Genomic DNA, 20,806 nt, shown 5'->3' on the forward strand with positions numbered 1-20,806 from the left:
TGCCATGCACCACAATCTTTCCTTACAATATATGTACACCTGTCCATACATACTGCCATGCACCACAATCTTGCCTTACAATGTATGTATACCTGTCCATACATATTGCCATGCACCACAATCTTTCCTTACAATATATGTACACCTGTCCATACATACTGCCATGCAAAACAATCTTTCCTTACAATGTATGTACACCTGTTCATACATACTGCCATGCACCACAATATTTCCTTACAATATATGTACACCTGTCCATACATACCGTCATGCACCACAATCTTTCCTTACAATGTATGTACACCTGTCTATACATACTGCCATGCACAACAATCTTTCCTTACAATGTATGTATACCTGTCCATACATACTGCCATGCACCACAATCTTTCCTTACAATGTATGTACACTAGTCCATACATACCGTCATGCACCACAATCTTTCCTTACAATGTATGTACACTTGTCCATACATACCGTCATGCACCACAATCTTTCCTTACAATGTATGTACACTTGTCCATACATACTGCCATGCACCACAATCTTTCCTTACAATGTATGTACACCTGTCCATACATACTGCCATGCGCCACAATCTTTCCTTACAATGTATGTACACTTGTCCAAACATACTGCCATGCACAACAATCTTTCCTTACAATGTATGTACACCTGTCCATACATACTGCCATGCGCCACAAACTTTCCTTACAATGTGTGTACACCTGTCCATACATACTGCCATGCACCACAATCTTTCCTTACAATGTATGCACACCTGTCCATACATACTGCCATGCACCACAATCTTTCCTTACAATGTATGTACACTTGTCCATACATACTGTCATGCACTACAATCTTTCCTTACAATGTATGTACACCTGTCCATACATACTGTCATGCACTACAATCTTTCCTTACAATGTATGCACACCTGTCCATACATACTGCCATGCACCACAATCTTTCCTTACAACGTATGTATACCTGTCCATACATACTGCCATGCGCCACAATCTTTCCTTACAATGTATGTACACTTGTCCAAACATACTGCCATGCACAACAATCTTTCCTTACAATGTATGTACACCTGTCCATACATACTGCCATGTGCCACAAACTTTCCTTACAATGTGTGTACACCTGTCCATACATACTGCCATGCACCACAATCTTTCCTTACAATGTATGCACACCTGTCCATACATACTGCCATGCACCACAAACTTTCCTTATAACGTATGTACACCTGTCCATACATACTGTCATGCACTACAATCTTTCCTTACAATGTATGCACACCTGTCCATACATACTGCCATGCACCACAATCTTTCCTTACAATGTTTGTACACCTGTCTATACATACTGCCATGCACTACAATCTTTCCTTACAATGTATGTACACCTGTCTATACATACCGTCATGCACCACAATCTTTCCTTACAATGTATGTACACCTGTCTATACATACCGTCATGTGTTTCCTGCAGTCCATTGGCTGCAAGTCCAGGGGCCGGTAGCGGGCGTGAGCCCCCTGGGACCCGGAGGTTGCACTGCCTATCAGGTACTCCCCGATAGGCTGGGTCCCCTCACACCACTCCAGGAGACCACTCCTCTGGGACAGTGGGATGACCTGAAGGTACAGAACCAGGAAAGAATAATATGTTACTAAATTTGATACTTGCTCTGAGAAGCCTGGGGTAAATGTAGTCCACACAGGCTTATCAGGGATGACACATCCCTCTTTTATGGATTTTTTCATTTAAATGAAGTCTCTTCTTAACAAACCTCCAGTGTAGGCTGAAAGTGTTGTCTCTGATTAGCCTGTGTAGACTGCACTGGCTAATCTGGGACGACACTTTATGCACACGCATTAAGTCCCTGTTTTCCCAGAACAAGGCTCATATGCATTTTCTACATACAATGAAGGGAGTACATAACACAATGTTTAACAAGTGGTCAAAACGATCTCAGGCGCTCACCAGAGAAATGAAGGTAGTAACTTTTTCTGAGCAGGAGGTGTTTACCAGCTGTCACTAGAGCAATAATAGGAACACTGCCACCACATTGACAGCAATTTTATTTTAACAAACTGGAGTCATATTCAAGCTTGGCCAAGACATTATTGAAACTGATATTTATGATGACTGCAAAAAATATGTGACTTCTGGGGGTGTTCACAAGGTTTCACTATAGTAAAGTAATAATATACTTGTTAATCTTATTGTAACATGCTGATACATCAGAACAATGTCAACTAGAGCTTTGTCACAGACGTGACCTTTACCCCCACATGCCGCATTGACACAGACTATTTTGCATGCTGTCTTCACAAAACAAGAGAATCTAATTTATGGTGATTTTTAAGAATTATTATGCCATTATCATTTAGGGCCATTTTTGACCTTTGAACTCAAAGTGTGACCTTGACCTTGGAGATATCAACATAATTCTTTCATGCAAAACACCGTCCAATGATGGTGAACAAATGATTTTAAACTGTCACAATGAACGACATAGTTATGGCACGGACAAGCTCATTTATTGCCTTTTTTGACCTTTGAACTCAAATTGTGACCTTGACCTTGGAGATATCAACGTAATTCTTTTGTGTGACACACCGTCAAATGATGGTGAACAAATGTGCCAAATAATTAAAAAATCGCACAATTTAAGACATAGTTATGGCCCAGACTAGCTCATTTATGGCCATTTTTGACCTTTGAACTCAAAGTAAGACCTTGACCTTGGAGATATTGACGCAATTCTTTCGCTCGACACACCGACCAATTATGGTGAACAAAAGTGCCAAATGATTTTAAAATCTCATAATGAACAACATAGTTATTGCCGGGACATGCTCATGTATGGCCATTTTTGACCTTTGAACTCAAAGTGTGACCTTGACCTTGGAGATATCGACATAATTCTTTCGGGCTACACACCAACCAATTATGGTGAACAAATGTGCCAAATGATTTTAAAATTTCACAATAAATGACAAAGTTATGGCCCGGACAAGCTCATTTATGGCCATTTTTGACCTTTGAACTCAAAGTGTGACCTTGACCTTTGAGATATCGACGTAATTCTTTTGCCCGACACACCGTTCAATGATGGTGAACAAATGTGCCAAATCTCACAATGAACAACATAGTTATTGCGCGGACAAGATTTCGGGACAGACCGACAGATAGACCGACAAAGTGACTCCTATATAGCCCCCATTACCAATGGTAATGGGGGTATAATGACAGTAATAAACTTACAGATATATACCTTGTATTTTCTGATCTGGATCTCTACAAAGTCGCGTTTTGAAAAAACTTGGATTTATGCATATCATTAAAGTGTTGTCCCATATTAGCCTGTGAAGTCTGCACAGGCTAATTAGGGACAACACATTCCACCTAAACTGGATTTTTGTTTAAAAGAGACCTTTCAAAGAAAATTTCTTTTAATCTGGGATGCCAATTTTTACACATGCATTAAGCCCAGTTTTCCCATGACCCAGCTCATACTGATGTATACCTTGTATTTCCTGATCTGGAGCTGTCGTTTCCTGGTCTCTGCATCCTTCTGCAGCAGACTGTTCACCATGCCAAACACTTGCTGCATCACCGCATCCTGACGCAGGTCATCTCGACCCTGGGCAAGAAAACAATGGAGAAATGTAGCCACAAACAGATGTTACTGACTCTGAGCAAGAAAACAATTGAGGAATGTAGTCACAAACAGATGTTACTGACTCTTAGAAAGAAAACAATGGAGGAAGTAGTCACAAACCAACATCACACACCCTGAACTGTTAGACTTTACTAAACTTAAGACACTAGATGTGTCAAATACAAAGAAATCATCCACTACAAATGTTTGGATGTTTGGACACAGACAGCCAATAAACAACAAAGTATTACAAGTTATTAAACAAGAGCACCGCGTAACGGGTGCCACACTCGGCTACGGGTGCAGTTTTGAATAAATGAAAGCTTGTATGATTTTATTTTTTTTAGAGGTCACAGTGGCCTTGACCTTTGACCTAGTGACCCCAAAATGGGTGTGGCGTGTAGAACTCATCAAGGTGGATCTACATATGAAGTTTCAAAGTTGTAGGTGGAAGCACTTTGATTTAAGAGCCAATCTTAAGGTTTTAGCATGACGCGGACGTCGGACGACACGACGACCTGGCTATGACAATACCTCAGGTTTTCTCCGAAAACGCCAAGCTATAAAACAACTGATGAATAAAACAGTCCAAAGAAGCTGTTGTATGCCAAATTTTTACCTCTTACCTATTAGTTATAACCTTTGAGAGATAAGGACAAAACTGTTGCACATGACATGCAGACTCCACATGTTGATCATATCTGGCAAGTTATGACTAAGTTGTGCAATAAATAATCAAATTACAGTCTGATGAAGTTATATTATGACTTTTAAGAATTATTACCCTGACCTCTGATCCAGCTAGTGACACAGGTTTATTTAAAAATTATAATTTTCCACTCTGGACAAGTCATACTATGCCCATTAAAGCTATATGTTTGTCATACTTTGACAATAAATGTTCTCTTATAACAGATCCTTTCCAAACAAGAATACTTCACCATGGCTGTTTTTATTGCTATATGAGCCCCGTTATGGGAAAACTTAGCTTAATCCTTTGCATGCTGGGAAATTTGTCATCTGCTAAAAGTCGTCTGCTGAATTTCTAAAATTAGCATTTTCTTCGATTTTTTTCAAAGAATATTATCAGAATAGCAAACAGTTTGGATCCTGATGAGACGCCACGTTCTGTGGCGTCTCATCTGGATCCAAACTGTTTGCAAAGGCCTTCAAAATTGGGTTCCCGCACTGAAAGGGTTAATGGATGTGCATAAAGTCCCAGATAAGCCTGACTGATAAGCCACTGGCTAATCAGTGACGTCGAACATCCAATATAGGCAGAAAGTGTTGTCTCAGATAAGATAATTTATGCACATACATAAAGCCCAGTTTTTCCAAAGTGAGGCTCATACATGCCTACCTTGACAAGCTGCCTGCTGCTAGATCCATCAGAGCTGATGCATGTGATGATCTTGGGAAGGTTGATACCTCCCGCCAGCTTGAAGTGGGCGTCAAACTTGAGTATGTAGGGGATGTCCTTGTACTCTCCAGAGGGATCCACCTGACATAAGATTGAACTTTATTGTGAATATGGGACATGCTCTGTGAACAGGGGGTTTAATGCATGTGCGTAAAGTGTCGTACCATATTGTCCGCACAGGCTAATCAAGGATGACACTTTTCGCCTGAACTGGATTTTTGCTAAGAAGAGACTTTCTTTTAACGATTTTTTATACAATCGGAAAGTGTTGTCCCTGATTAGCCTGTGAGGACTGCACAGGCTTACATGTAACTGGGAGGACACTTAATGCACATGTATTAAACCCCCTTTTCACAGAGCAAGGCCCATATACATTTCAAACAGTAGACTAGGAACCAACAAAAATATGTTCAGAGGTTTAATACATACAGGCTACCACTTGTGACTATGTCATTAACAAAATGTTCTATGTAAATAATAATGTAATTAAGGGTTGTGCTTAGTGCACAATTTTCCGTTATCATGTTTTCCAGGCCACCTTCGAAAAGTATTCACTAAGGTACTACGCTATACTGTACCTTGATTTCCTTTGTTGGAATGGGTACATTTTTCAGATCCTTCACTTTGGCAATCCATAATGCATCTGGCAAAGGAATGGCCGCTGAAAACAGACTTTATCTTTGCATACACTTGTATGGAAATCAGGAATTCACATAAGTATAAATAACTACAAACTGAAAATTATACTTGTCAATATAAAATCCTTAAACATGAATACAAAGTTAGACTGCGTTTAAAACAAAAAACTGTCAATACCTTATATTATTCTTTACCACTGAGACCTTAGTTATCTGTTATTTGCAACACATGAATAATATATAAATGAACAGGAAGGCTCAATATAATAAATGTTGTCAAATCAAAAAGCCTGTATCAGAAACTCAGTATATTAAATTATTTAATGACATTTAAGCCAAGGTTACACGCCACCCACTTGTTTGCTTTGCATACTGGGTTACATTCCAGTTGGCCAGCTGTATGTAGGCGTCACACAATGTCTCCATGTCCTTGACCACACCTCCAACTCTCTTGTCCTTCCTCAACCGCTCAACCAGCGCCTTAGCAGCAGACACACGGCCCTAGATATCACACAGTAACATTGTACAGCACTCCATAGATATCTGACAGAATGGGGACGATGTATACCTGGCCCCAGATATCACATAGTTTTGTTGTTAACATTGTAAATCCTGCCATAGATAACCCAAAGTTATGTTTTAACATTGTACATCGCCCATAGATATCACACATCAATGTTGTTAAAATTGTACATCCCGCTATAGATATCTGACAGAATGGGGAGGATGTATAACAGGCTCCAGATATCACATAGTTATGTTGTGAACATTGTAAATCCTGCCATAGATATCCCAGAGTAATGTTGTTAACATTGTACATCCCCCCATAGATATCCCAGAGTAATGTTGTTAACATTGTACATCCCCCCATAGATATCCCAGAGTAATGTTGTTAACATTGTACATCCCACCATAGATATCCCAGAGTAACATTGCACGCCCCACCATAGATATCACACAGTAATGTTGTTAACATTGCACGTCCTGCCATAGATATCCCAGAGTAATTTTGTTAACACTGTACATTGCCCATAGATATCACACAGTAATGTTGTTAAAATTGCATATCCCGCCATAGATATCACACAGTAATGTTGTTAACATTGCAAATCCCACCATAGATATCACACAGTAATGTTGTTAACATTGCATATCCCACCATAGATATCACACATTAATGTTGTTAACATTGCATATCCCACCATAGATATCACACAGTAATGTTGTTAACATTACACATCCTGCCATAGATATCTGACAGAATGGGGACAATGTATACCAGGCCCCATATATCACATTGTAAAGTCAATATCATGCACCTGATATAGATTATACAGAGTAATTTTGTTAACATTATACATATCAGACAGAAATAAGAACATTGTACACCTAGCCCATAATTGAACATACCTAGATATCACAAAGAAGTGGGAACATTGTACATTCAGACCTAGATATCACTCAAAAATGGGAAAACTGTATATATTGCACCTTGGAGACTGTGCAATATATATCAAATGAAAATGTGAACATGGGATATCTTATTATCCTTATCACATACAAACATAGGATACACAGTACAAGATATCACATAAATTGTGTCAAATATGTACCCCCCCCCCCCAAAAAAAAAATATGGAATAGAAAAGTGAATGTTATATCCAGCCCTACATATCACATACAAATAAGAACATTATTTATCTGTGCCTAGATATCAGATAGAAAGGTAAATATTGGACTTCCAGACCTGTATATCACATCAAAACATGAACATCCAGTTACAGACATCACATATACATGGGACTGTTGTATATATCCCTTCCTAGATACCACGTAAACATCTGAACATTGGGCACCTGGCCCTATATATGAGATAAAAATGCAAAGTGACCCTTGTACATTTGGACATAGATATCACACACAACTAAAAACATTGGCCGCCAACCAAAGATATCACACACATAGACATGGAACATAGGTGATATACACTGGATGTCCTGAAAACTTTTATCTTCAAATAAATATCAAGGCCTGAGCATCAAACTACTTCATCTCTTCATACTTTCTAGCGAGATACATATAAGCATTGTTCCGGGAAAACTGGGCTTAATGCATGTGCATAGAGTGTAATCCCATTGGGGAACACACTTTCTGCTTTTCTGTTATTTTTCATTTAAAGTAAGTATTTACCAAACAGAAAATTCATTCCATGCGAAAAGGTTAGTCCGGGACCACACATTAGGCATATGCATTTAGCCTAGTTTATCCAGAACAAAGAACATTTATTAAGCATTTATACCCTCCATACGTATACCCACCTCTTCCATGCAGATCTCTGGTTGGCTCTTGGACAGTTTGCCCTTCTTGGCTTTCCCCTGCTGTAGGAGCTCAGTGTCCCTGTTTGCGTTGGCCAGGGCCAGCACGCAGAACAGTGTGTGGTGGGGGTGGGTCACACATGTGTCATAGATCAGCTGAAAACATAGTCACACTTTACAGTTACAGACAAAGAAAGAAAAAATATTTTATATCTCAAGTTCAAACCTTAAGACAATTGAGTCACATTCTGAGAAAACTGGGCATGTGCGTTAAGTGTCGTCCCAGATTAGTCTGTGCAGTCCGCACAGGCTAATCAGGGACGACACTTTCTGCCTAAATTGGATTTTCGCTAAGAAGAGACTTCATTTAAACAAGAAATGTCATAAAAGCGGAAAGTGTTGTCCCTGATTTGCTTGTGCAAAGGCTAATTAATCGGGGATAACACTTTACGCACATGCATTAAACCCGTTTTCTCAGAACATGACTCAATTGAACAGGCCCCAAAGCACTCCCCTGAGTTCATGGTACACCAATGGTCAAAGATTCAACTTGGTTACCAAGTTTATTTAACCACATTGACCCATATTCAAACATGGACTTGATATTGTCCAGATAAACATTCTGACCATGTTTTTACTACAATAGCTCACATTGAGCACTTCACACTCACGTGAGCTTAAAAGAATGATAATAGGTTTTGTATTTCAGAAATTAAAATAGGTTTCCTTACTACATGATCAAGAAAAAATACATGTCAACAGTTTTTAATGATGCAAAAATACCTGTTACCTTGCGGTTTATGAACTGGACACATATGTTCTTGCTACATCAAACCAAACATTTTCAAGAGCTATACATATATACATACTATTTTTCAGCAAACATACTCTGTACCTTATTCAGGGTGTTTAGAAACTCCATGGAGGCATCTTTACGGGCTTTCACATCCATGCGGGCGGCTAGCTGGTACATCAGGGGCAGCCATTTGTAGCTCTTGATTCCCTCAATACAGCCCTGTCATCATGGGCAGAGTAAAAATGACCAGCGGTGTGAATATATCAAAATGATTTTATTTTCCAAGATGATTCAAAAGGGTAAAGAAACTAAAGAGTGGCCATGAAAAACAGACATCAAAATTGAGGATCACAATTTTAACCGTCAAGTTGGACCTTCACCTTAGGATGGTGTAAAAAGCAAACACCGTCTGCATATTGTTTTAATAAAATCAAATAATTGTCATAAAATCCTTCAAAAAGCAAAGGAGATATGCAGCCAACATGCCATGATTGTCTCCTTCATTTGACCACAACCTTGAGACCATTGATTGACTGCCTCATCTACATCTTTTTAGTGGCTTAAAAGAGGCCTTTTCACGTTTTGGTAAATTAACAAAATTGAAAAAAGTTGTTTCAGATTCGCAAATTTTCGTTTTAGTTATAATTTTTGTGAGGAAACAGTAATACTGAACATTTACCATGCTCTAATATAGCCATTATATGCATCTTTTTACGATTTAAAAACCCGAAAATTATAAAGCGTTGCAATGCGAAACGATTGAATAATTTGGAGAGTTCTGTTGTTGTTGTTATATTTTATGAAACTACGAAGATTGCTTATATAAAGTATAACATACATTTGTCATACATACTTGGCAGAATGGCCGAGTGGTCTAAATGGTTTTTACTCCACGACTTCGGGGGTCAGTGGTTTGAGCCCTGCTGATAGTTACTTTTTTTTCTTTTTCAAAATTTTATTCTTGATTTTTTATTGGAGCTTTTTAGATCTTATGTTTACATTTAATGACAAACTTCAAAACATGCCAAAATCTGTGAAAAGGCCCCTTTAACGTTTGAGCCAAACTTTGGCGGGGGAAAAATATCATCAAACCTATAAGCCATCAACCTGTCCCGCACCCCAACCCCACAAAGTTACATGACTTTAATGAGGTAAATCCCTTACAGCTTTAAATCAGCCAGCAAAGGAAGTCACTATTTGAGTATATAAACAGGCTGGACCTGTTTTTGTAAACACCCTGTCCACTAGGTTTATACTTGAGCCCATTTTGTTGCTGCCATTATCTTCATCTATCCTATAATTATGGAATCCAGTGTCCAATGATTGGTTAGTGTTAAATCACAATTGAAAGTCTTCTTAAGGGATGTTGTATAGAATAAATGATACTTAAAATGACGATTGTACCTATTTAATTTCATGTTACAAGCCACTTTTGACCTTGATCTTTGACCTGTTGAACTGAAAATCAATATGCATGTTTCTCTCCTCCATAGCCACAAGCCTATCAATAATGATGATGATAGGAATGAGTTCTCAAGATATTGTGTACAAATGAAATTGTCTACATTCATCCCATCCCATCCAATATTCTTTAAACTTTTACACGATTTTCACAACTTGAAATTGCAATTTTCAAGAGAATCACTGCAACACAGTGAAAACTGAATTAATTCCAATTAATAATACACTTCTCAACCCTTTTCCACTCAGAAGTAAAGTGAAAATGACAATATGCAACCAGCATAAAACCAGAACAGCCTGCAAGTTACTCCCAGTTTGTTCAGGTTTAATGCTGTCTGCTGCTGATCAGAATCTTAGGGTTGGAATTGAAGCTTTAAAAACTGGAATCTATTAAGAAAGGATTTTACTTTAATTTGATTTTCTAAGGGACAACAAAAAGGTTGAAGTAGGTATCTGAGTGGAAAGTTTATCTTCCCGTACCTGTATCATCTGATTGACCAGCTCATTGTCCACGTTGTTGAACCAAAGGGAGGTAAGTCTGAACACACGCAGGTTGTGCTCATCCCCACTTCGCAGACACTTCACGTAATTCTCGACGGCCTTCAGTAGGAATATGTTCCGATCCTGATTCATGCTCTCCAACTCGTGTTCGTCTATTTCCGATTGCTTCTCCAGTGTCCGTAGATAGCGACTAAAACAAGTACACCAACCAATGCTGTATTCATGTGCCAAAAGGTAACAAGAAAATTGATATCCCCCGCCATTATACTTCTGGACACAAGATATGGCTCCGGACACACAAAAAAGCATTTTTTCAAAATACAAAGGGCCATAACTCTGTTATTATTCGATGGTGTACAATGCCATTTGGCGTGCATCATCCTCTTATCCATATATATACTCATACCAAGTTTCAATGAAATCTGCCAAAGCACTTCCAAGATATGGCTCCGGACACAAAAGTGCCGGCCGGCCGGACGGACATCGCAAAAACAATATCCCTCCGCCTATGGCGGGGGATAACAACAAATTAATATTTAGGTAGTACTACTTATGCAACATATGTAGATCAAGCATTCCAATTCTCTAAAAACATACAAATATTGGGTAATCTGAATTCATTTTATTTTGTTGCCATGAAAATGGATTCCTAATTGAGGCATATATGCTGAATCTTATAAGATTTCTTTCTTCTCCAAAAACCTTTACCAGCAATACCCTTTTCTAATCATCTCAATATCGTAAAAACGTTGTCACTTATGCTTTGTATAATAACCAATACGCTGAATTAAAGTGAACATATGTATATTATACCAATATTACAATATTAAATTTGATTATATATAAATATATCAGCCTCACTCTGTGAAAAGGGGGTTTAATGCATGTGCGTAAAGTGTCGTCCCAGATTAGTCTGTGCAGAGCGACACTTTTTTGCTAGATTGCTTACCTCCCCTTATATATTGCATACTCTCCATATAGGGATCGGTACAAGCTAATTTTACCGGTACAAAATTGGACCGGTTATTTTTAGAACCATATTGCGAGATTATTCAGCGGAAGTAATCCGTGCACCATTTTACGGTTTATTTTCCCGACCTTTTTGACAGCTGACAGGTAAGAATAAAAGCTCGTTCTAGTCAAATAAGATTCATAATACATATGCAGATTGAATGCTACATGATACATAATATCCTCGAGTTACTTTAAAGTGGAAATTCTTGATTTGTGAGCATGTGAATCTTTGTATTTGATCTAGTTATCAACGGAATGATAGAGAGATTAAACAAGAGATGTGTTTGTCAGACACACAATGCCCCCTATTGCGCCGCACCGCTTTGAAATAAAATTTCAATATATCATTAGGCAGGTTTAGAAATTATCTCCCTTTTAAAGCTTATTACTTCCCTTTGATAGTATTTTTTTAACTTTTGACCTTGTAGGATGACTTTGACCATTCACCACTCAAAATATGAAACTTCATCAGGGTTCCCAGCTTTTTGTATGAACAAAATTCTCTGATTTTCCCTGATGGAAAATAAAAATTCCAGGATCATAATTTCGACCTATTTCTTGTTTTAGACACCCTCAATAAATAGCAGTTGCAGACATAAATAAGCTACATGTATACTACAAAGCCACCATAGGCATGCAGAGGAATCGATTTGCTGTTTTAATTGTATGGACTTCTCGACACAAGTCAGGAAAGTCTGACCAAACAAAATTCCCTAATTTTTCCCTGATTTCAGGAACGTTTCCCAAATTCCCTGACTGGAAAAAGTAAAAGTCTTTTTCCAGGTTTTTCCTGATTTCCAGGTTGACTGGGAACCCTGTTCATGAGATACACATGCATGCCAAATATCAAGTTGCTATCTTCAATATTGCAAAAGTTATGGCCAATATTAAAGTTTTCGAACGGACGGACAGACAGACGTACAGTTCAACTGCTTTATGCCACCCTACCGGGGGCATACAAATAATAATCTGGAAAACGCCTCGCGCGAACCATAACATTGTCACTTCACGTCACGAACAGCGCTACCGATTGGTCTTCGCGTTATGCAATTACCGTATTTTACCATGCATAGCGCGCAGTTTTTTACCTTCAAATTTCAAAATAAAAATTCAGTGCGCGTAATACATTGACACAACGCTTTCCTGGTTGCTAAATTGCTAAAAATCCATTTCGTAATCGTAAATCTTCACAATTGCCGCCATTTTTGTTATTGCAAAGAAACTATACCCTAAAATGTTATAGACTGAAGGGGCCGTTGTCGAAACAACAAATAGCGGGAAAGGTTAGGAATGACCGGGGTAGTAACAGTTTTGACAAAAATTAAAAGATGAAAAAAATGGCTTTGTTGGTGTTTTCACACTTCTTCATTGATTGTTCATTAAAAAAAATCGAGGTATATCGATCCCCGTGCGCCGCGGTATTGTTTGTTAAAGTTTTTGTTGTCATGAAAACTCGTTGATTTACAACGCAAAACGTCTTATTTGAACTGAGGCTAATTATTTCAATAATATTTCTCAACTTCGCTTTTGCTTTATTTTGATAATTTAATCCAAAGTTTAATGTTAGCAATTCCGAAAATGTGCACTCTATGTGAATTGACAGTTTGACGTCATCACAGGAAAGCCGCTGCCTGTCTGAAGCAATAAAGCGACAAGTTCCTCGCCGACAAAAGTGGCTTCCTTTGTCTAGTAATCAACATGCCGAACCAATCGTGTGTTTGTTCCTCAATGGCAATCGTCCAATTAAATAATAGCACATGCAAAGCTCCGCCTTCGAACCTTTTGCAGAGAACGGAGTTCCGATTTGCCGAAATTACTAGGCCCTAAGCATTGAAACGACGAATACATTTATCAATGATTTTCCGATCTCTGCATAAATATGCTACTGTGCGAGTATACTACGTAGGTTACAAACCAACAATAGAGATATAGACTCGTTTTATTTTCTTTCAATAGAGACAAACAAATGAAATTTGTCAAATGGCATTACGCCGATAACGCCAACTGTATGGAATTGAGCGTTCGGGTGTATTCTTTGTATTACTATAAATACTTATCAACTAGACGCAGTGCAGGCGCGAAATACCGGGTCAAACTGGATTTATTGGGGAGCATCTCTTAAAGGGGAAATATTTAAGTCGATGAAAAATAAAATGGGATCCACGGACGATTTGTGTAAAATTGGACATTGAGATGTTGCGGGTCTGCAGAAGATGTCATACGATGTTGTGAGCGGCAGGTAATGAAAATGTTACACTGTTCAAATGTGAGGAATAGGTAATAGTGTAAACGGTGTTCTTGAGAGAATAATCTTAAAAATTGTCAAAAATATAGTGCTATGCAACCCATGCTCCTGATCGTACAAATGCTCCCTACTTTTAAACAAAAAATTAAGCGCCCGAAAAACTCAGATTAAATGATTGCGCAATATAAGAATGGCGGCCATTTTCGGCCAAATTTTCAGGTTTTTGGTCTTGAATTCTTTTTTTTCTCCATTTTGGCTTTAAAAAATCGCATGCGCGTTATACATGGTAGCGCGCTATACATGGTAAAATACGGTAAAACAAATTTTTCTAGTAAAATTCATTTTAATTAGTAATTACTTACCTGATATCATATGCTTACTTACTCTGATAGGATCGTAATTTATCCGGAATTTTTCGTCCGAGGAATCCCACACTTTTCCTAAACCCGTCAGGTAGGTCAGAACGGTCACATAGTGCCGTGTAGCCGTACAACCAAAACGGGACATTACCCAGAATCCACTCTTATTCCAATAAAAAATATGAAATATTAGACGAAGAGCGGGGTGGGAGGTGGGACTTACCGATATCAGGTAAGTTATTACTAATTAAAATGAATTTTAGTAGAAAAATTTGTTTTAATAGCTTAATTACGTTACCTGATATCATATGCTGAATTTGCAGCTGAGGCGGGAAGGTTCGCGAAAATCTCCCCATCACAGCGGAACCCATATCTCGGGTTCTCAGCTAATCTTCGTTATTACGGTATTAACTTAATTCACGGATAAGCGTAATATACCTATGCCGTAGAAGATACTACCGTTTGTGCAACCACAAGGGGGCCCAACAAATACAAGTTGTCCTGTTTGCACTGCAGAGAACGAAGATAAAAAGATGAAAAAGTAGTCTGATTCCTCCAGAAAGCAGCTTGAAGCACGTCAGAGAGTGGGGTATGATTAATATATGCCCACGAAGCCGACATTGCTCGTAATTCATGCGGTCTAATCTTAAAAAGGGATGAATCTCTTGAAGAAAGAGAAGAGTAAGCCCTTTTTATAGTCGAGGCTACCCAACGGGAAATAGAAGCCGCAGACACATCGCCCCCCCCCCCTTTTAAGGGAATGAAGAGTCTCTTGCGAGAACCTCGAATAGACTTAACTCTACTAAGATAGAACTTCAAAGACCTGACAGGGCAGAGGAGTCTATTTTCATCTTCATTACCACAAGTTCTAGAAAGACTTGGGACCTTGAAGGGTTTAGAAGCCATTGAGGGGAGTTGATTTTTAGCAAGGAATCCTGGCTGACACAACAAGGTGACAGAGCCATCGGAGGAATCAAAACGAAGATGGCTTTCTTCGATAGAAAGAGCATGAATTTCACTTCTACGTTTGGATGAAGCCATGGTAAGAAGGAAAACGGTCTTCCAGGTTAGGAACTGTAAAGAAGCCTGATTAAGGGGTTCATAGGGAGCTTTAATAAGCGATCCAAGAACACAAGCCAAATCCCATTTGGGGGTAAGATAACGCGACACAGGACGTTTAAGTTCCATGGCTCGGATCAGTTCCAAAATGGCTGGGTCAGCACGGACTTGTGATGACTTACGAAAAGCCAAGGTATGCGAAAGCACAGACCTGTATCCTTTGATGGAGCTAAGAGAAAGTTTCTTATCATCAAAGAGATAGATTAGAAAATCCGCTATGTGTCTAGCAGAGGGATTGGGGGAATCAATTTTCCCTCGAACACACCAATTAGAGAAGAGTTTCCAGCGAGCATCATAGACTGCTCTGGTGGACTTTCTCCTTGCAGAGATAACGAGTGTTGAAGCCCTGACAGAAAAGCGTTTCTTCTGCAGGGATTGCCTGATAACGGCCAGACGTGTAAGTGGAACATGTCTGGATCCAAGTGAAGTCTGCCTCTCTGAGATAGGAGATCTGACCTGTGCGGGAGTTCCCTGGGAAATTCGCACAGGAGACCGAGAAGGTCATTGAACCAGGATCTCCTGGGCCACCAAGGGGCTATCAGGAGGATCCGGCATGAGCTCACACTGATTTTCCCTAAGATTTGGGGAATTAGAATGGGCTAAGCGTAAGCATCCAGTTGATCCCAATCGAACGAAAGCGCGTCTACCGCCCACGCTGCTGGTTCGTACACTGGACTCACATACAGAGGAAGTCTGTGGTTGTCTCTGGTCGCAGACAGGTCGACCAGTGGATAACCGAATGTGAGGAATATCTGATTGGCCACTTCCTGATGAAGTGTCCACTCCGATGGAAGTAACTGGTGTTTGCGAGACAAACCGTCCGCCAGGGCGTTGAGACGACCTGGTATGTGTTTGGACAAGAGAGAGACGTTTAGGCTCTTGCAAAGAACAAGTAATTTCATTGTTTCCAGATACAGGGAGTGAGAGTGTGTACCGCCCTGTTTCTGGATGTAAGCCACGACTGATGTGTTGTCTGTCGATACCATCACACAGGAGTCCCAAAGATGTGATTGGAATTGAGAAACAGCTAGAAAGACTGCTCGCATTTCGAGATTGTTTATGTGCAGGAGAGACTCCTGAGGAGACCACAATCCTGATAATGTCAGGCTGCGGGGTTCCAGGTGAGCGCCCCAACCTTCAATGCTCGCATTCGTTATGAGATGTAAAGACAGTTGCGGGGGAAGAAGCTGTACTCCTGCCAACAGGGTCCCCTCGTCTAGCCACCATAGAAGGTGGGGGACTAAGGACGGAAGGATGGGAATCTGTGTTAGCAGATTGTCTGGAGACCATTTCCATCGAGCTGAGAGATAGTGCTGAAGAGGACGTAGGAAGAAACGTCCCAACTGTACGAAGTCTGCTACAGAGCTCAGGATACCGTTGAGTGAGAGGAAATCTTGAGCTGTGATATGAGATTGGGACAGCACCCATCTGACCTTCAAAAGGAGGTCTGATATACGTTGCGGTGAGACCCTGACCCGATTGATGTGGGTCAGAAAATTCATTCCCACGAATATGAAATCCTGAGAGGGAATGAGGTCTGACTTGGCTACATTGAGAAGGAGTCCTAAAGAGAGGAGCTCCTTCCAAGAGAACTCTAGGTGTAGCAGAAGCAGTTGACGATAGAGCTGGTGTAAGAGCCAATCGTCGAAATACTGAAGCAGTTGAACCCCGTGTAATCGGAGGTGTGCGCTCACTGCGGCCATGAGTTTGGTGAAAACTCGTGGAGCTGTTGCCAATCCAAAGGGCATCGCCCGAAACTGGTAGACCTGGCCTCGAAAGGAGAAGCGCAGGTACTTCCGGTAGTTGGTATGGATAGGAACATGGAAGTATGCATCTTCCAGGTCCAAGGAAACCCCCCATTGCATGGGTTTGATGGAGCGCCGAATGAAGGCAGGAGTCTCCATCTTGAAAGTAGGTTTGACTAGAAATGTGTTGAACACTTTTAAAAGTCTATGACTGGTCTCCAGGAGCCGCTTTTCTTTTGAACAAGGAAAAGGCGACTGTAAAATCCTGGAGAACAAGGGTCGTGAACCCTTTCTACCGCCTGTTTTTCAAGGAGTCCGAGAATGGAGTCTGGAAGTTGTGGATGCAGAGATACCAGATCTATTGGGACGCGAGAGAGTGGGGGCCTTTTTTCGAATTGAAAAGTGAGGCCTTGTGTGACAAGAGAATGAACCCACGCGTCCGAAGTTATTTGGAGCCATCAATTTGCGAAGTGCATAAGTCTGGCCCCTACTGGTACCTCCAGCATCAGAGGTTGTGGCGGTAGAAAGGGGTATGACCTAGGGCTGAGCTTTAGGAGGTCCACCCTTGCCGGAAGAAGGATTAAATGACTTCTTGTCCGCATTGGGTTTGCCCTTACTCCAATTTTGTTTTACAGAAGGCTTCCGATAGGAAGTTGTTCTGTTCTGAAAAGGAGGCCTATTTGTGGGCTGACGTGGAGCAGACGGACGCTTAGTAAGGAAACTGTCCCTTTTAGCGTTCTTGGCCGGTGGGGCTCCTTGGGGCTTAGAAGCAGGGCGCTTAAAAACCACAGGGCGCTTAAAAACCACAGGGCGCTGGCCAGAGTTGCTCCTAGCTAAGGAGGCATGTATCTGATCTTCACGATCAGCAGTAAGTGCCGACTGTATCCTCCCTCCGAAAAGAGACTCTTCTGTTAGTGGAGCAGTTCGAAGGGAGTTTACGCCTGTTTCCAAAAGGAAATTATTGGGCGAGGAAGAGAGGATGAGGTCTCTCTGAAGCCTTAACATCTCAGACATAGATGACGCAGCATTGTGAGATAAACACTGCGTAGTACGTGAAAGATGTATCAACAAGGCCCGGAGCTCCTCTGGGATTGAATCAGAGAGCTCCCAAACCAAGTCTAAGGCTGTGGCTGCCATGAGATCTAGCTGGTTAGCCAGACCTATGGAACGGCGTTCTCTCAGCTCCCAATTTTCCAACAGGGAAAGAGGGACTGATGTATGGGTAGATGATGAAGGCATTGTAAGTGACAGCTTACTAATGTCAGCATCAGGAACCGGAAGTTTGGAAAGGTCCAAACCGGTAGCAGGGTCGGGTACCGGGGCCTTATAACTTTTCCCGCCGTCCATCTGTTTAGGCTCCGTCAGCTCCTTAGGGGCTTTCCATGGAGATGGCGAAGGCTTATTGGCTGGTTCAAGTGACTGGAAAACAGCCATTGTGGAAGAGCCAATAGGAAGGCGTAGATCCGCTCGGGAAGTAGCCTTACTTATCCTGCCGGGCTCTCGTCTGCGTGCTACCTGTTCTGTAACGGTAACCGCAGATCCTGTGAGAGACAAGGAAGGGCGGGGGCAGAAGTCCTCATCTAAGGTATTGAACATAAGTTCGTATACCTGATTGATGGAGGCCAAATAATAAAGTTCGGCCTCATTAGACTCCAAACCAACTCCAGCCTCAATTGAACTGTCTGCGGGAGCATTGGATTGATTGAAACCGGTGGATATAGGAGAAGGAATAATAGATTCATTCTCTTCTATCATGAGAGAATCGTTTTCCGGCACCATCAAAGATATAGCTGGTGAGTTAGGTCTCTCAGAAATCAAGTCAGCAGACTCACTTTGAATACCAGAGGTCGCTGGTAAAAGATCAGTTGAAAAAGGGACAAAGATTCCCGGCGACTGTTGGATCCACAAAGTATTGGGATTTGATGGTGTAGCGGCAGCCCGGGGTATACTTCTATGCAATGTGGAAGAGACCCGTGGGGCTGAAAACGCAGCCGAAGTGGTTAGATTAACCCCTGTACCTTGAGCCTGATATGTATGCAAACTAGTGTTTGAATACAAATTATGCTCAGTGGTTGTAGGAACGGCTGAAGTGTGTGTTGAGGCCAAAATAGAGGCCGACACACGTGGAAGGGTGTCAATAGATTCCTCAGAGAAGGATCGACTAGGGGACCTAGGAGTCCGAGAGCGCCTAATAGAGGAAGGTCTATGTCCCTTATCCCTGCGATGCCGAGACACTGTTCGGCGGCGCTGGGAATGATGTTTCCTGATCGAACCTCTCCCCGAGCGCTGGCGTGATCGCTCTTTACGAGGCAATCTACGCCGAGAAACACTCGGTGAGCGTTAACGACGTCCCCTCCGATAATGATGAGGGCTATTTGAAGTAGACGATGAGTCATACGACAACGAGCCCGAGGTGGAGGAGTAGCCGGAAACATCAGACACTACACGTTTACGTCTGTGACTCACAGTAGAAACGCGGCTGCGTCTACCTTTGTGGAGTACTGACAAGGTAGTGTCAACATCTACAGTGACCGGAACGGTCTGTGGCACAGACCGGTACCCGGTGACCGGAGCGGTCATTACATGACCGGTGACCGGACCGGTCAATGACCGATGACCGGTGACCGGACCGGTCATAGCATGACCGGTGACCGGACCGGTCAATGACCGGTGACGGGTTGACCAGTTGACCGGTGACCGGACTGGTCATAGCATGACTGGTGACCGGACCGGTCAGTGACCGGTTGACCAGTGATAGCATGACCGGTGACCGGACTGGTCAATGTTGACCGGTGAAGTCTCCGGACCGGTCAACTGGTCATTCCCGATGAACGGACCGGGCAAATTTTGTCTGGTGTCGTCACGGGGTAGGGACCGATGCCTGGCAGCTACTAGTGGCATATGGTCAAGATCGTGTGGTGAAAAGTCCCGATACACGGAACTTTCCCTACGTTGATCTGATGCCGAGTCATTCAACTGGTCATTCCCGATGAACGGACCGGGCAAATTTTGTCCGGTGTCGTCACGGGGTAGGGACCGATGCCTGGCAGCTACTGGTGGCATATGGTCAAGATCGTGTGGTGAAAAGTCCCGACACACGGAACTTTCCCTACTTTGATCTGAACTATTCTTGTTGCGTCCACGACTCTTGAAGGGTCGACGCTTGATGGCCCAGGTATCTGCAGACCAATGCTCACAGAAAGGGCAGCAGTTATCCTGGGTACATCCTGCACACGACAGGCAGCTACCATGGTTGTCCCATGCTGCCCTTATGTGTCCACATGAGCCATGTGTTTGAGGCATATTTTGCCTTGAACAAACAAACAAATACACAAAACAATACAGAAATACACGGATATATATACGGAGAATGTTTTAACGCAATACAAAAACTTCTCTATTCTGTTAAACAGAAGAATCCAGCGAAACAGAAGCAACAATTAAGCCAATAACAAAAATGTCGGCCTTTGTATATCGCCATCCGGAATAAGAGTGAATTCTGGGTAATGTCCCG

General features: G+C 41.4%; 1 protein-coding gene across 3 annotated transcripts in view; it reads right to left on the reverse strand.

The window, feature by feature from the left end:
* The window catches only part of LOC127852742 (serine-protein kinase ATM-like), a 98,325-nt gene that overhangs the window by 10,365 nt on the left and 67,154 nt on the right, over positions 1–20,806 (reverse strand). For all 3 annotated transcript variants that reach the window (XM_052386701.1, XM_052386699.1, XM_052386700.1), the window contains 8 exons: positions 10,790–11,000; positions 8,948–9,067; positions 8,056–8,208; positions 6,094–6,238; positions 5,678–5,760; positions 5,040–5,180; positions 3,545–3,661; positions 1,485–1,646 (listed from right to left, as the gene is read on the reverse strand). In XM_052386701.1, the coding sequence (XP_052242661.1) occupies positions 1,485–1,646; positions 3,545–3,661; positions 5,040–5,180; positions 5,678–5,760; positions 6,094–6,238; positions 8,056–8,208; positions 8,948–9,067; positions 10,790–11,000 (1,132 nt within the window). The remainder of the gene's footprint in view (positions 1–1,484; positions 1,647–3,544; positions 3,662–5,039; positions 5,181–5,677; positions 5,761–6,093; positions 6,239–8,055; positions 8,209–8,947; positions 9,068–10,789; positions 11,001–20,806) is intronic.

The sequence above is a fragment of the Dreissena polymorpha genome, chromosome 12, assembly GCF_020536995.1.
Source record: "Dreissena polymorpha isolate Duluth1 chromosome 12, UMN_Dpol_1.0, whole genome shotgun sequence".
In the NCBI taxonomy this organism is placed as follows: domain Eukaryota; kingdom Metazoa; phylum Mollusca; class Bivalvia; order Myida; family Dreissenidae; genus Dreissena; species Dreissena polymorpha.